This window comes from Brachyhypopomus gauderio, chromosome 12 (assembly GCF_052324685.1).
Source record: "Brachyhypopomus gauderio isolate BG-103 chromosome 12, BGAUD_0.2, whole genome shotgun sequence".
Classification (NCBI taxonomy): domain Eukaryota; kingdom Metazoa; phylum Chordata; class Actinopteri; order Gymnotiformes; family Hypopomidae; genus Brachyhypopomus; species Brachyhypopomus gauderio.
In genome coordinates, this window is record NC_135222.1 from 8118173 (window position 1) to 8134360 (window position 16188).

Sequence of the window (16188 nt, forward strand, 5' to 3'; positions counted from 1 at the left end):
GATTCTTTAGCGATTCGTCCAGAGCGCTCGTGCGCTTTGCGCATAACGGTAACGTTACATAAAAAAGTCTAATGGGTCTTTAGGAATTCCAATTATTTAATGTGTTTTCAAAAATTGTGGTCATTTATAATTATTGCAAAGTTATTGCACACACTTTAGTTAACAAAGTGGAAGAAGAGGAGCTTTAAGGAACTTTGATTTTATACCAAGTTTTACTTTTTTACAGGCAAATTTTTAGACTTTTCGAAAGCTGTGCTTCTGTACACCGAGGCAGCCAGTGTCGTAGTGCCCAAGAGAGTGATGGTCGCGTAGGATTTTTTTCTTTTAAAACTTATTTTATTTAAGAAATCAACAGTATTAGAGATTTTTGCTATAAAAAATTACTCACTCATAGGCAACACACTTCGATGGGTAATTTACCTAGTTACCTGACTAACTACTTAAATGTCGAGATAAGGATTTATTTATGTCTACTCGCGCAGTGATGTTTTCCACTAGCAAGGATTAAAAGAAGGACAAAGACACAACAGTCTGAACCACCGTTTGAAGGACAAAAGGGGACTCTCCAGTAAAACATGTAAGAGAATTTGTGATTTACTGTGTGTGACCCTCAATCAGAACACTGACATTCTGTTCACTCCCTTTTCTGTGTCTGCCACCCAATTAGAACTTCTCTTTCTCCCTCTCTCTCCGTCTCTTATGTACTTTTTCATTACCCCTACATCCAGTCCACTGTCCCTCATCTCTTGATAAGGAGAACATCAATAATACATGTTTTATTAGTCTTAGCCAATCTTCTTTCTTCTGTATTTAACTAGATGTATTATAATTAAACTCTGGAACTCTTTAGTTCTCCTGGTGCCAGTTACAGAACACTGAGGGCTGAACAAATTTATATTTGTCACGTTGTGGGGGGGGCCCTACCGGTCGCCCCCGGTTACAGCGGCAGCGGTCCTGTTTTTGGTCACGTGATGTTCGTCCCTCAGGTGTGCGGGACACGTGATCCGTCTCACCTGAGGGTCGTTTGTTCGTCTATATACGTCTTGTCTTTGTACCAGTTGACTGCTGGTTATTATTTCCTTCATTTGGAACAATGCACGGGTTTTTGGTTTGCACACTTTCTATTAAACCATCCTCTTTCCCTGAGACTTGGCGTGATCGCTTCCTTTTTGAGTTGCTCACCCTGCCCGTCACAGAATAACCAGCCACCTTTCGGAAGCCGCCAGTCTCTCTTACTTTCTCCTTCGTTCGTGGTCATGTCTCGTGGTAAGTGTTTGTCTACGTGCTGTGTGTTTGTCGTGTATTGTCTGAGAGTGTGTTGAGTCTGTCCCCACTCGTCCCGCCGTGTTTAAATGTTGTTTGTGTTTAAACCCGTAAAATCACACGGCGGTGACTAGAGCTGGGGACCGGTAGACTCCGCTCTCGCCCAGCGAAACTACCGGTGCCTCACATTGCGCACGTCCGTTGTCCGTTATCGTCTATATGTGTGTGTGTATGTACGTTGTGTTGTGTTTTAATAACGACGCGGACGTGAGCGAGTGTGTGTGTGCCGTGGTGTGTGTTTCGCTGGTGGTGTTTGTGTGTGAATGTAGACGGGTCCACCGATGCGTGCTGCACGCTAGAACGCGTGAGATGCGAATCTCTCTGCTCCTTTCGCCTCGCTCACCCGATATCCCGCGGTGACGGGGGTGAGCGACTGCGAGGCAGAGAGACGCGTCGCTGTGGGCGTGGCGCGCAAGCCGCTCGCGCAGAGCTCTCTCTCTCCAAAGATCTGCGGATCCCGTGGTGAAAACGGTGAGAGAGAGAGAGCAGGAGTGGGCGCTTCGCGCTCCACAGAGCGCGCGCGTCGGTGGGTCCTGTCCGTTTGTTTGTGTTCCGTCTTTGCGTGTTCGTTTTGTCCTAGCGTGTAGCGTGCTTTGTTTTATGTAATTCCTCTCTTGCACCCCTCTTCACTGTGTGTGGGGAGGGGCCCATTAGAGGTCCTGTGCCACTGGATGTCCTGGGTGCGTGTATGTTGTATGTTGTCTGTGTTTTTTGTTTTGTTATTCCCCAGAGGGGCCCCCCCTAAATATGTTTTTGGGGGGGAGCTATGGGGTTCCTGAGCCACAGCATGTGGCTCAGAAGGCGCTGCTCCCTAGGGAAAACTGGCCTTTGGGAGGGACCCCTGAGCAGGGAGGAGCCCCTGTACCCCTTTGTAGGCTGAGGATGCCTGGGGTGTATGGACAGGGTGTCTCCTCATGCCAAGAAGGGGTCCCCTCCCCCCTGGGTATAAGGGGGTGTAAAGGTCAGGGCAGTGCGTGTTATGTGTCGTCTGTGTGTGTGTGTGTGTGTGTGTGTGTGTGATGTGTTGCAGGTCGCTCCTGGTGGTGGACTGCGGCACTCCCGGACCTAGTGGGGTCTCCAGGAGGAGACCCTCCCCTTCAAGCTCGGGGTGACCAGCGTGTCCCTGATGCGGATTGCCAGGGCCCTGGTCTCTGGTGCTCCTGGGTTGGGTGGAGGAGTCCACCTTGAGATGAGGGTCCCCGGGAGGGGTTCACTCCCCAGGAGTCTGGGGTGACCCCTAGCGAAAGGGCAGGGGTCAGCTCCGAGCGAGGAGGTAGGTTCGGGAGGTGGTCGGTAGAAGCCGTGGCCGCACCCCAGTGTGGCGGCCTGCACACATCCACACCTATGACGTGTGTTGGGCCATGTGCTCCCGGTCCACACACAGCGGTGGGGCTTAAGCGGCCTAAGGCCGGTTAGGACGCGAGGGCCCTGTGACCGACCGGGGCGTGGTTATCGTCTTGTTGACGGCCCGGTCGGTCCAGGGTCCCGCCCAGGAGGCGAGCTAACCTACAGTTGTGATCAAATTTATTCAACCCCCACTGAAATAAAGTGTTTTGGCCAGTTTGACATTGATTTTGATCATTTCAGTCATCTTATTTACAATTATATCAAAGAGGCACTTATAAATTAGACAAACATAACATAATATTTATGATGGAATAACCACAAATGTCTTTACAGTGCTCACATCATTATCAGTTTTATTCAACCCCCTAGTGACATTATTTTTTAGTACTTAGTACAACATCCTTTTCCAGTTATGACAGCTTTCAAGCGTGAAGCATAGCTTGACACAAGTGTCTTGCAGCGACCTATGGGTATCTTAGCCCATTCTTCATGGGCAAAAGCCTCCAGTTCAGTCACATTCTTAGGCTTGCGCACTGCAACTGCCTTCTTTAGGTCCCACCAGAGGTTCTCATTTGGATTTAAGTCTGGTGATTGCGATGGCCACTCTAGAATGTTCCAGCCTTTCATGTTCAACCATGCTCTAGTGGACTTGGATGTGTGCTTCGGATCATTGTCCTGTTGGAAGGTCCAACGTCTCCCAAGCCGCAGGTTTGTGACTGACTCCATCACATTTTCCTCCAAGATCTCCTGGTACTGAAGGGAATTCATGGTACCCTGCACACGTTGAAGCTTTCCTGTACCATTAGAAGCAAAACAGCCCCAAAGCATAATTGACCCCCCGCCATGCTTCACAGTAGGCAAGGTGTTCTTTTGTTCATAAGCCTGGTTCTTCCTTCTCCAAACATAGCGCTGGTCCATTGTCCCAAACAGTTCTAATTTAGTTTCCAAAACCTGTTCCAAAACCTTTGTGGCTTGTCCACATGACTTTTGGCATACTGCAGTCGACTTTTCTTGTTCTTTGGAGTCAGCAAGGGGGTGCGTCTGGGCGTTCTGGCATGGAGGTCTTCGTTATGCAGTGCGCGCCTTATTGTCTGAGCTGAAACTTCAGTGCCCACATCTGACAGGTCTTTTTTCAGTTCCTTAGCAGTCACGCGGGGATTTTTCTCCACATTACGCTTCAGGTAGCGCACAGCAGTCGCGGTCAGGATCTTCTTTCTGCCACGACCAGGTAACGTTTCCACTGTGCCCTTTAACTTGAACTTGCGAATGATACTTCCGATAGTGTCTCTTGGAATATTTAACAACTTCGCAATCTTTTTATATCCATTGCCATTCTTGTGAAGAGCAATAACCTCTTCTCTTGTCTTCTGGGACCATTCTCTTGCCTTCACCATGCTTGGAAACACACCAGTAGATGTCTAGAAGGAGCTGAGTATCACAGTCCTTTTAAATCTGCCTAATTGGTGCTTATCATGCTTGATTGCTGCCCGTTGACATCCACAGATGTTTTCAATACCTGATGGAAAACACTGGAATGAACCTCTGTTCTTAGGAGTGGTAGTCGTAAAGGGGTTGAATAATTGTGTCAATGAAGAAATCACAAAAAGGCCATTTAATACTTTATGACAAAAAAAATTGATGCTATCTTAGTTGCATTTAGTTCTTTAACAAGTCCTTGTAAGATTTCATTATGAACACAATTACAAATGTGCACTGAATTCCATAAAACCCTTCGCAGCATTGGGGGTTGAATAAATTTGATCACAACTGTATGTGTTTTATGTTTTCAGCTCCAGGACTGCAGGGAACGGGTCCCTGCCTTGTCTGCGTCCTGTGACGAGGAGCTTATGTGTTTTGTGTTTCAGCTCAGGACGGCAGGGAATGGGTCCCTGTCTTGTCCCCACCCTCCCGCCCCTTTGTTGTGTTTTGTGTGCTGCCGCTGTAAGCCGCACATCCGGAGGGGAGTGCGGCTTTGGTGGGGGGGTCTGTCACGTTGTGGGGGGGCACCCTACCGGTCGCCCCCGGTTACAGCGGCAGCGGTCCTGTTTTTGGTCACGTGATGTTCGTCCCTCAGGTGGGCGGGACCCGTGATCCGTCTCACCTGAGGGTCGTTTGTTCGTCTATATACGTCTTGTCTTTGTACCAGTTGACTGCTGGTTATTATTTCCTTCATTTGGAACAATGCACGGGTTTTTGGTTTGCACACTTTCTATTAAACCATCCCCTTTCCCTGAGACTTGGCGTGATCGCTTCCTTTTTGAGTTGCTCACCCTGCCCGTCACAATATTACTGTTTATGAACCCCGAAGGTTATGATCTACATATACACAGCAAAAAGTCCAGTGTTGGATTGACTCCCACAGAGTTAACACTTTTTGAGGGTTTATATAGCTCCACACTCTGCAGAGTTAAATTAACACTTTCAAAATAGTTAACACTTGGTTAGTTACATTGTTAACTCTCAAAACAGAGTTAAAGTAATACTTTCTTTGAGTTATATTTTTTCTTTACTATTTCAGTAGTGTTTCACTCCCTAAATAGTTAGCTATTAACACTATTAAAATTAGAATAATATATTCCCATAATCTTTTTTGCTTTTTTCCTCTTGAGGTCCTTCAAAGTGGAACTAAAACATTGTGAAAGAAGGTATAATGTACAACCTTTCTTCTCTAACACTATATGAACTTTGAATATTAAAACCATTGTAGAAATTAAGCTCAGATGTGACCAGTAATGGTGCTCAAGTAAAAGAAAGACACGATCACACCAGTCTCATTGAAAATGTAGGATTTAACGAATAAAGTGCACCAGCGCAAAACCCATGACATAATCCAAGTAAAGGATACAATAACCAGAAATCAACCGGTACATACTAGTCAACACAACCAGTCCACGAACATAAGGGGACCCCTCACCTCTCATGGGGGCTCTTCAAGACCCGCTCACCCCACAACATCAGTGGGCTTCTATCCCTAAAGGTCCAGAAATACTGCTTTCCATCTCCAGGGAGAAACACCTGCACCTAAAATAAACACACACACATTAATTGTGAAACACACACATAACCTTACAATACAATAATACTACATACACCTTGATACGGTGGTTTAGTCTATCAAAACCACACAACTATCCTTTTAATGCTGGTAACATTTTCAGAAATTGATGTTCACCAATTTCGTTTTTCTCCGTTCCACCATAAACTGCGGTGCTGTTTCATTCTGGCGCTAATTCTGGTGCTGCACCGTTTAAAATTTGAACTAGACCCTATCGTTTGAAGACCAGAATTGTTTTGATATAATTATGCATTTATTTTAATTCTCATCGTCCTCAGCTAGCTAGCTATCACTACCAGTGTGCTAACTTAGCTAGGTTAGCTATGCTAACATTAACTGTGCTAATCACCTCAACACATTTGCTATTCGGTCCCTGGCATCAAGTTTTTGTACGTATATAATCTCAGAGGATGTTTTATTGTACATAATGAATTTCACATAATCAAATTAAACCTTTTCAATAAATAACACTCACTGTGTACATCTTTCTCCAAGAGAAAAATAGCGCAGACTTTCTCCAGCCGAGGTGAAATGCGTGGACGGAGTTTAACAACATCTTTGCGGGAGTCCTTTAGTTGGATTAACACTGATTTGATCAACTCTGTCAGATAAATTCAACACTGAACATCATTTAAATCTAACAGTGTTAAAATTACTCTTTGGGAGTGAAAATTTAACACTCCAGTATTTGCTGTGTATAGACGATTTCAGAAACCTGACAATTTGGGGGCTCGTCCGGGATCTTTCTAGATAAGCTTTTTCTCAATCATTTTCCAAGTAACTGAAGTGAGTGTTTTTCTTCAAAATTGTAGGTGGTGGTCTTTCCCCAAAGTTGTTTTTATAACTGTATTTTATTCTAGTACTAAGAGTGCCCTTAAGACATGGGGTCTAACTTCAGTCATATTAAACCCAACACAAGGGACAACTTGAAAGCTTGGTTTTGTCATTGTGGTGCATTGTGGTTCTCTATTGTGATCCGTACATTGATAATTTAGCTGGTTTTAGCGATGAAATTATGAGCTTGATTAATATGCCTATGAATCAATCTCATGGTGACTCACAGTGTGATTATGACTCTATGCTCAAATCGTTCTGAAGCTTGACTGAAGCAATTGAAGGTTTAAAAAAAGAAAAACGTACAGCAGTAGCTGCGTAGTACTCTGAGGACGTCAAAGCCTCTTCCTCCTACTGTAGAAGAGGATACGGTACAAATGCCATGCCAAGCATGCAGAGTCCTCTTCCCCTCTAGCACAGACTGGAACAAAGCAGGAAGTTCAGAAGGGTACTGAAAGAAAAGGGAGGATCTGTAGGATGGGCTTCTCTTTCTGTCTTAGTCCCTGCAACTGCCTTTACGCTTTACTGCCACACCTCATAATGATGCGTACCCCCTTCACAGTTTTGGGCAGCAAGTTAATGGAATCCTAACCTCCATTCCTGCTTCACATCGTAACTTCACTGTTATTGACATTTGCTCTGCCTTTTTCTCAATTGGTTGAATTAGCCTTCACCTTTAGAGGGCAACAATTCACCTGCAGTCACCTCCCTCGAGGGTTCAGTGACTCCACCATTGTAAGAAATGCTTTGGCTGCATGGACACCTCCTCCTGACTGTGTCATTATATAAGCTATGCAGATGTGTCCTGCTCTCTGTTACTCTCTGTCTGTCAAGGTTCTGTGTCTCTGTTATACCACCTCACTGAGTGTGGATTCAAGGTATCCCCCTCAAAGCTGCAGTGGTGCCAGTGGTCTCCTATGTGGGGCTGGTTAACTACTGTCACCACTGGTCATATAATGACAAAACTGTGAGACAATGCTGCTCTAAAGATAATCCTGAGCAGATCTCCTGGCCTGATGCATGCTTTCAGATCCCTCTGGAAGGAGCCTTGACCTTACCTCTGACTCTATACTGAACTATAACCTGCCATTCCATCTGTTCGTCTCTGAAAAAGGGGTCACTCTGGCGGGACCTGCTGGAGTCCATCCTTGCACACTATAGTCCATTTATTTACACTTCTCTGTACTAAGACATGCCTAATAATCTTGGCTCTCCTCTTGCTGACTCCTGACATCATGCTACTGCCGAGTCTCAACCTTTTTCAGCCATTATGGTGTCCCCCGACACTCTCTGATGTCCCCCTCCTTCACCCCAACTCCACTGGTGTCCCCCTCCTTCACCCCAGCTCCTCTGATGTCCCCCTCCTTCACCCCAACTCCTCTGATGTCCCCCTCCTTCACCCCAACTCCTCTGATGTCCCCCTCCTTCACCCCAACTCCACTGATGTCCCCCTCCTTCACCCCAACTCCACTGATGTCCCCCTCCTTCACCCCAACTCCACTGATGTCCACCTCCTTCACCTCAACTCCACTGATGTCCCCCTCCTTCACCCCAGCTCCACTGATGTCCCCCTCCTTCACCCCAACTCCACTGATGTCCCCTTCCTTCACCCCAACTCCACTGATGTCCCCCTCCTTCACCCCAACTCCACTGATGTCCCCCTCCTTCACCCCGACACCCTCTGATGTCCCCCTCCTTCACCCCAACTCCACCGATGTCCGTCCTTCACCCCAACTCCACTGATGTCCCCCCCTTCACCCCAACTCCACTGATGTCCCTCTCCTTCACCCCGACACCCTCTGATGTCCCCCTCCTTCACCCCAACTCCACCGATGTCCGTCCTTCACCCCAACTCCACTGATGTCCCCCCCTTCACCCCAACTCCACTGATGTACCCCTCCTTCACCCCAACTCCACTGATGTCCCCCTCCTTCACCCCAACTCCACTGATGTCCCCCTCCTTCACCCCAACTCCACTGATGTCCCCCTCCTTCACCCCAGCTCCACTGATGTCCCCCTCCTTCACCCCAACTCCACTGATGTCCCCTTCCTTCACCCCAGCTCCTCTGATGTCCCCCTCCTTCACCCCAACTCCACTGATGTCCACCTCCTTCACCTCAACTCCACTGATGTCCCCCTCCTTCACCCCAACTCCACTGATGTCCCCCTCCTTCACCCAGCTCCTCTGATGTCCCCCTCCTTCACCCCAACTCCACTGATGTCCCCCTCCTTCACCCCAACTCCACTGCTGTCCCCCTCCTTCACCCCGACACCCTCTGATGTCCCCCTCCTTCACCCCAACTCCACCGATGTCCGTCCTTCACCCCAACTCCACTGATGTCCCCCCCTTCACCCCAACTCCACTGATGTCCCCCTCCTTCACCCCGACACCCTCTGATGTCCCCCTCCTTCACCCCAACTCCACAGATGTCCGTCCTTCACCCCAACTCCACTGATGTCCCCCTCCTTCACCTCAACTCCACTGATGTCCCCCCCTTCACCCCAACTCCACTGATGTCCCCCTCCTTCACCCCAACTCCACTGATGTCCCCCTCCTTCACCCCAACTCCACCGATGTCCGTCCTTCACCCCAACTCCACTGATGTCCCCCCCCTTCACCCCAACTCCACTGATGTCCCCCTCCTTCACCCCGACACCCTCTGATGTCCCCCTCCTTCACCCCAACTCCACCGATGTCCGTCCTTCACCCCAACTCCACTGATGTCCCCCCCTTCACCCCAACTCCACTGATGTCCCCCCCTTCACCCCAACTCCACTGATGTCCCCCTCCTTCACCCCAACTCCACTGATGTCCCCCTCCTTCACCCCAACTCCACTGATGTCCCCCTCCTTCACCCCAACTCCACTGATGTCCCCCTCCTTCACCCCAATTGAATTGCAATTACGTTGCTCTTCCAGTGTTAGTCATTCTTCTGTCTTTTTGCTACATCCTACCATCTTGTGCTCATTGTATTAAAGAGAAGAAAAGTGGAGGCAGACCTGAACATCACTCTGCAGGCATTTACCCACTCACACAGACCAACAACCAAACCACAATGCATAACTGACTTACATAAATGTAGTTTGGTCTGTATCACCTTGTTTGCATGTAGATTGTGGGCTTCAAGCGCATCACATCTGTTACATTCTCCCTTTTTAAAAAATGTTCTCTTTGTATCAAATTTTAACCATGTATTTTTACTACTTGCTGTCTTGGACTTGCAATGGTATTTGCTGACCCTTGTAAAGTGCACCATCGCCATCTTACGGTTAACAGCAGCTTTACAACGTGACACGCAATTGTGGATGGTTCAGCATCCTTTGATGTGGAAAATTACTTCAGAGGCATCGTGCAATTCTGGAGGAATGGATCCATGGCAGAAAACTATGGTATCCAATACACACACCCAGACGCTCACACATACACAGATGGAGAAGTATCTGGCATTATCACCTCTCTTTGTCTGCCTCTCTCTTCACACACACACACACACACACACACACACACACACACACACACACACACACACACACACACACACACAGAGTCTATCCCTCTCTTTCTCTCCCTCCCCAAACAGCTCTACCAATGACAACCTCCACGATCAGATCATGTGCTCATGGTCCTCTCTACACACTGCAGCAGGAAGCCATGCTTATTCTTTTTATATCCTCATCCTCTCCGCCTCCCTCTCTCCCTCCCTCCCTCCCTCCCTTTCTCACTTCCTCTTTCCCTCCTTCTCTTCCTCTCTCCCTCCCCCCTCCCTGCCTACCGCTCACTCCCTGCCTCTCTCTCCAGTTTATAGGTGGCGACTGCAAGTCGTGCAGGTGCATGTGCACGCAGGGGCGACATGGACGGAAGATCCGGCGACTTGGAGCGCGGCAGAAACGTCGGGTGTGGAGGCGTCCCTTTCGTTGGCCGGGCAACACCTTAACGGGCTAGCGGCAGAGGCACAGAGCGCAGAAGGCATCAAGGGAAAGGCTGACAGTGAGAGTGCGTGTGGAGAGAGAGGGAGAGAGACTGCGTGTGTGTGTGTGACACAGAGAGAGAGAGACTGGGACTGCTTGAATAAAAGCAGTAGAGAGAGCAGAGGGAGATGGAGGACGCTTCACCATCAGTGGAAGACAGGCGGGAGGCCGTGGCGAGGGTGTCCGCCGGCAACGCGTCCCTCTCCCCGCCCACCCTGAGCCCGGCCGTGCCCCCGTACGTGAAGCTGGGTCTCACCGTGGTCTACACAGCCCTCTACTCCTTCCTGTTCGCCTTCGTCTACGCGCAGCTCTGGCTGGTGCTGCGCTACAGACACAAGCGCTTCAGCTACCAGACGGCGTTCCTCTTCCTGTGCCTGCTGTGGGCCGCCCTGCGCGCCCTCCTATTCTCCTTCTACTTCCGGGACTGCGTGACGGCCAACGCGCTCGGCCCCTTCGCCTTCTGGCTGCTCTACTGCTTCCCCGTCTGCCTGCAATTCTTCACGCTGAGCCTGATGAACCTGTACTGCGCCCAGGTGAGCGCACGCCAGGGCAAGCAGAGAGGGGAGGGGAGGAGAGGGGAGGGGAGGAGAGGGGAGGAGAGGGGAGGGGAGGAGAGGGGAGGAGAGGAGAGGGGAGGGGAGGGGAGGAGAGGAGAGGGGAGGAGAGGGGAGGAGAGGAGAGGGGAGGGGAGGGGAGGGGAGGAGAGGGGAGGAGAGGGGAGGAGAGGAGAGGAGAGGGGAGGGGAGGGGAGGAGAGGAGAGGGGAGGGGAGGAGAGGGGAGGAGAGGAGAGGAGAGGGGAGGGGAGGGGAGCGGAGGAGAGGGGCCAAGAGAATACATTGTTTTTCATGATCAAATGATTAAAGGTGCTTTCAGAGCAGAGGGAGGAAGGTAGAACACTTTGGTCTTCAGATTGGTGTTAGTGTTCAGAATCCAAGCATGTGCACATGTTTGCGTCCTGTACTGTTGCCAACAGCGGCATGATATCACATCACAGGGCTGGTTTGCCAATTCCAGATTAACCAGAGTGCTAAGAACACAAAAGGCTCTGACAGTTTGATACTAAGCCAGCCCCAGTCTCGTGTTAATTCCAGCTACAAATGTAAAAGAACCTGCATTTACAGTTAACATCAGGGCAGGATATTTACACAACGGCAAACAGACATGTACCCATCTCATACTAGATATTTCCATGTATTCTACTGAACTTGCACTTTATTTGTCAGATGTCTTAACTTGAGCTGCATTTAGCTTGATAAAGGGTTACGGTTCAGGTTCAAGTGCCAATAGCGGCTAATATATCCCTGTAAGTAGGCTACTTGTGTATATGTTTGTCTTGCTTGTACGTGATGCTGCGTGGAGATGCAGCTGATGTTCTTGGGTTTGTTGGCAGGTGTTTTTCAAGGCCAAATCAAAGTATTCTCCTCATCTACTCAAGTACAAGTAAGTGATGGACTAGCTTTCAGCTCACAGCTGGCCCCAGTTTACCTAACGTAATAATAATAATCTTTATTTGTATAGCACCTTTCATACATACATGCAACTCAAAGTACTTTAGAGACGTGACTGGAACATATCTAACCATCATTTCACTAAGGTAAAGAAGAGCAAGGCCATTAAGACATTTAAAAACCATCAGAACCTTAAAATCTATTCTAAAACTGACAGGTAACCAGTGCCGTGAGTGGAGTGGAGTGTAATGTGATCCTTCTTTCTCCTGCGGGTCAGAACCCTTGCTGCAGCATTCTGAACTCACTGTAGGTGAGAAATAGAGCTCTTTGGGAGAGCAGATAAAACTGTGTTACAATAATCTAGCCTTGATGTGAAAAACACATTGACAAGTTTTTCACTTTCAGCAGAAGAGAACATATTTTGGACCTTAGCGATGTTTCAAAGGTGAAAATAAGCTGTCCTGCATGTAGTCGTGATGTGTGATTTATAGCTGAGTTCATTATCACAAGTGACACCCAAGTTCTTATTACATTGTTTGGCCTTCATATTCATTTGATTTAAATAAGTCTGAACATCATTCCTTTGTGAATCATTACCAAGAACCAGAACCTCTGTCTTCTCTTTATTTCATTGCAGAAAATTGTCAGACATCTATGTCTGTAGCCTATATAACCTATGCTCTCAAACAGTGAGCTAATTGATTTTAGGACTTTATGTTCTATAAAAATGTAAAGTCATCTGCATATTGATGACTAATACCACCTAATACCACGATACCGTATTTACCAGTAAACCAGCTGGCTTCATCTTGAGCCTACCTAATCTTTCACTTCACTTTCACTTCTAAAGCACACTGAGTTACAGCAAGTGAATCAAATGTATAATGGTGCTCAAACGTCTTAACAACTCCCCACCCCCCCTCTCTTGGATTGGAAGGTTTCCTCTCTACCTGCTCTTTGCGGGTGTGAGTCTCCTGTTCCTCCTGGTGAATCTGGCTTGTGCTTTGATGGTGAAGATGACAGACACGCAGGTGAAGACCATCGTCCTGGTGCGCGTCACCATTAACGACTCCCTCTTTGTGCTCTGCGCCATCTCCCTCTCCATCTGCCTCTACAAGGTGGCCAAAATGTCTCTGGCCAGCATCTACCTGGAGTCAAAGGTAGCCGTGATGTCCCAAGGGTGGCAATTAACCCAATCACCCTATTATACTCATCTAACAATGGACAATGTAAGATACTTTCTTATTATCTTATTATCTTAATTAAAAATAAGAGGATGATAAGATAATAAGATATAGAGGTGCATGTTTAGAATACTAGGGCAACTTTAAGTCAGTAATAAGTCATAATTGTGTGTCATCTCTAAACCTTTGGGGTAAGTGTTATTCCTTTTCTGCAATTGCTTTGGTTACAGGGAACTTCAGTGTGTCAGGTCACTCTGATTGGCATGACGGTGATCTTCCTGTATGCATCGAGAGCTTGCTACAATCTCGTGGTTTTGGCTCTCACAGACATTGAAAACATTAACTCGTTTGATTACGACTGGTACAACGTGTCTGACCAGGTGAGCCTCCAACCCGCATGTGCGTTCCAAACGGGCCAGGAGCGGTTCACACTCACCACCTGCAGTGACTTCACTGTAGAAAAGAAATGCATTGCCATTCTGACAGTAGCAGAGATGCACACATGGACACCACCCCCACTCATGTATTCATGCCTCTCTTGCCCCTGATCCTGCAGGCAGACCTGAGGTCGAGTTTGGGCGATGCAGGGTATGTTGTCTTCGGGGTGATCCTCTTTGTCTGGGAGCTGCTGCCCACCTCCATGGTGGTCTTCTTCTTTAGGGTTCGCAAACCAGCACAAGACAGGGTGAGGAGAACTGACTGATGAATACACCAGAGCAGCCAATCAGAGAGCTCGAGGAACAGAAAATTAAAGAGTGTTCCCTCTGTCCCCCATTTCCTAACTATGCCCAGAGTACATCTGCCATCCCCAGTCACGTCTTCTCCACCAAGCGTTACTTCTTTGACAATCCCAGACGTTATGACAGTGATGACGATCTTGCCTGGGGTTCCCATCCTCAGAGTTCTTCAACGAGGTAAACTAAGCAGCTCACACGTGTGATGCAGATCACGTGACATGTGCCACAGTGGCATGACATGCCCCTAAGGCATTATTGCATAGTAGCCTACTTAAACAAACAAACAAAAAAACCTGTGTGCACACTTCATAAATTAGCCACTGTGCTACTGAATCTGACTCTGCAAAATGTATTCCTCCTTTGATTTTACTCAGTTTACCTACGATTAATAAGGTTTTTGTCCAAGCATGTTTATGCTTGCTGGGTCAATCCTAAACCTTTTGTTTCTAAAAGTAAGTGTTTGTTTCTTAGTTTGTCCACAGAGTGCTATGACTGGGGCAGTCGAAGCAATAGCTTCCTTGTGAACTTGGGAGGAGAGAACCAGTGGGCGTCCCCAGCAGGAGCAGAGCTAAACCGTTAGCATGTTCTGCTACACTATAAGGCCAAAAGTATGTGGACACGCCTCCTAATTATTGCGTTCAGATGTTACAACCACACCTATTGTTAACATGCATACAAGGCCAAGCACGTACATGTGATCTGCACAAACAGTAAGATGAGTCGTGCTGAAGAGCTCAGTGACCTTAAGCATGGCACTCTCATAGCAGGACACCTTTGCTACGAGTCAGTTCATAAAAATTTCTGCCCTGCTAAATGTGCCTGGTGCATGTTTGGCTTAGGTGGACTGCCGGAGAACGCCACCTACTGGAACGCACAGTCCAGCTGTGGTGGAGGAAGCATAGGGGCTATTTTTCAGGGTTTGGGTCAGGCCTCCACCAATGATGCGTAATGTTAATGCTACAGCATACAAAGACATTTGAAAGACTTGGTGGAAAGTGTTGCTGCCTGTTCCAGCATGGCTGTGGCCCTGTGCTCCAGACGAGCTCCAGGAACGTACATTTGACGTTGAGTTTGGTGAGGTTCTCCAGCGGCCTGCACAGGGTTCCAACCTCAATGCCACTGAGAACATTGCCGATTAATTGGAATGTCGACGGAGAGACCGACCTTTATCCCTGACCTACTCACAAATTTGCAACGAAAGTCACAAATACTTCCCTGTCCCAACAGGAACCTGTTCATAGGCACATTCCAAAATCCAGCAGAAAGCCTTCCCTCGAAGACTGGATGCGCCAATTAGCTGTAGACGCCAGGGGAGGAGTCACCTCCATATTAATTTCATGACTTTGGAACGGAATGTCCAACAAGTTAATAGAAGTGTGATGATCAGGCGTCCACATATTTTTGACCTATGTAAATTAGCTACGTACTGCACCGCACTTTAATGTCTGCAACATCTGCGCACGGTAAATTGCTCAAAAAGAATCCCTACAGTCAACAGACTCTACAGAATCACACTATTCCCAGGAAGGAAGTGAACAGAGCTGACACCATGTGGTCCCCGGAAGTGATGCGTGAGTTAGCGTGGAAGTTGCGTCCCAGTGAAGGAAGATCTTGAGAAAGAGTTGTAAGGATTGCACATTGTCACTACAGACTATAATAAATCTAAGGAATGTTAAGTGTAAAAGGTACTCTAATCAAGATTTTCACATCAGCATTTCTTACACCGTTATTGCACACCAAGAGCACGTGTAAAAATAGACTCCAAATCGTATTTTAACAGCCTGCAATGCACCCTGTAGTTGTGTCCACAGCTTCACTGACACAGAGACTTTAGTACTGAGCTGTGCAATTATTCACAAACTTTAGGTTTTATTCCCCATAAGGAATTTGCAAGGATTCTAAGAAAATCCTAATTGGAGTACTTTTACCTCGAACACTAATAATGTAATGTACAATCAAATATAGTCACAATCATATTAAGATCATGGTAAAGAAAATGACCACAAAATAAGCTGTTATGTGCATAATTAATATGTTTGTTTTTAAGTATTTGTATTGAGAAAATCGAAAACTAAGGCTGTCAGGATAAATATGGGTCTATTGCTATGTTGAAGTTCATTCTTACTTATTAAGAAGGTGCCCTGGTCCTTGTGCAGTATTTAATCTTTCTTTTATGCTTAGTAAACTCTTAAGGAAAGTGTCACACTTTCATTTCTTGATTGATTGAGAATATTTTATTGCTCACAAAGGTTACGAAGGTTTGCCAATAAATAAATATTTTGGTGTGTAA

At 47.3% G+C, this 16188-nt stretch overlaps 1 protein-coding gene and 1 long non-coding RNA gene across 5 annotated transcripts; one reads left to right on the forward strand and one right to left on the reverse strand.

Moving 5' to 3' along the window:
• Positions 1-139: 139 nt before the first annotated feature.
• gpr137bb (G protein-coupled receptor 137Bb) lies at positions 140-16099 on the forward strand. 4 transcript variants are annotated; one of them, XM_077024825.1, is made up of 8 exons: positions 140-577; positions 10359-11061; positions 11920-11969; positions 12915-13206; positions 13392-13541; positions 13718-13846; positions 13954-14075; positions 14370-16099. In XM_077024825.1, exons 2-8 carry the CDS (start codon positions 10657-10659, stop codon positions 14476-14478), a joined length of 1257 nt encoding a protein of 418 aa, XP_076880940.1. In that variant the 5' UTR covers positions 140-577; positions 10359-10656; the 3' UTR covers positions 14479-16099. The 4 variants fall into 4 exon arrangements, with proteins under 4 accessions (XP_076880940.1, XP_076880941.1, XP_076880942.1 ...); XM_077024826.1 differs by lacking the exon at positions 140-577 and having other exon boundaries at positions 10095-11061; positions 14370-14506; positions 14738-16099; XM_077024827.1 differs by lacking the exon at positions 140-577 and having other exon boundaries at positions 10095-11061; positions 14370-14506; positions 15126-16099.
• Positions 2348-10887, reverse strand: LOC143528902 (uncharacterized). Its single transcript, XR_013134546.1, has 3 exons — positions 10785-10887; positions 5585-5691; positions 2348-4186 (listed from the first exon to the last, which is right to left on the reverse strand). It is a non-coding gene; the product is annotated as an uncharacterized LOC143528902 (long non-coding RNA).
• Positions 16100-16188: the final 89 nt, after the last annotated feature.

What these genes read in the sequence shown, in the direction of transcription:
- gpr137bb (XM_077024825.1), top strand. Translation starts at nt 10,657, where the DNA reads ATGGAGGACGCTTCACCATCAGTGGAAGACAGGCGGGAGGCCGTGGCG. An exon ending in TGAACCTGTACTGCGCCCAG is followed by an intron (nt 11,062 to 11,919) that starts GTGAGCGCACGC and finishes GTTTGTTGGCAG; the next exon opens with GTGTTTTTCAAGGCCAAATC. An exon ending in CCTCATCTACTCAAGTACAA is followed by an intron (nt 11,970 to 12,914) that starts GTAAGTGATGGA and finishes TTGGATTGGAAG; the next exon opens with GTTTCCTCTCTACCTGCTCT.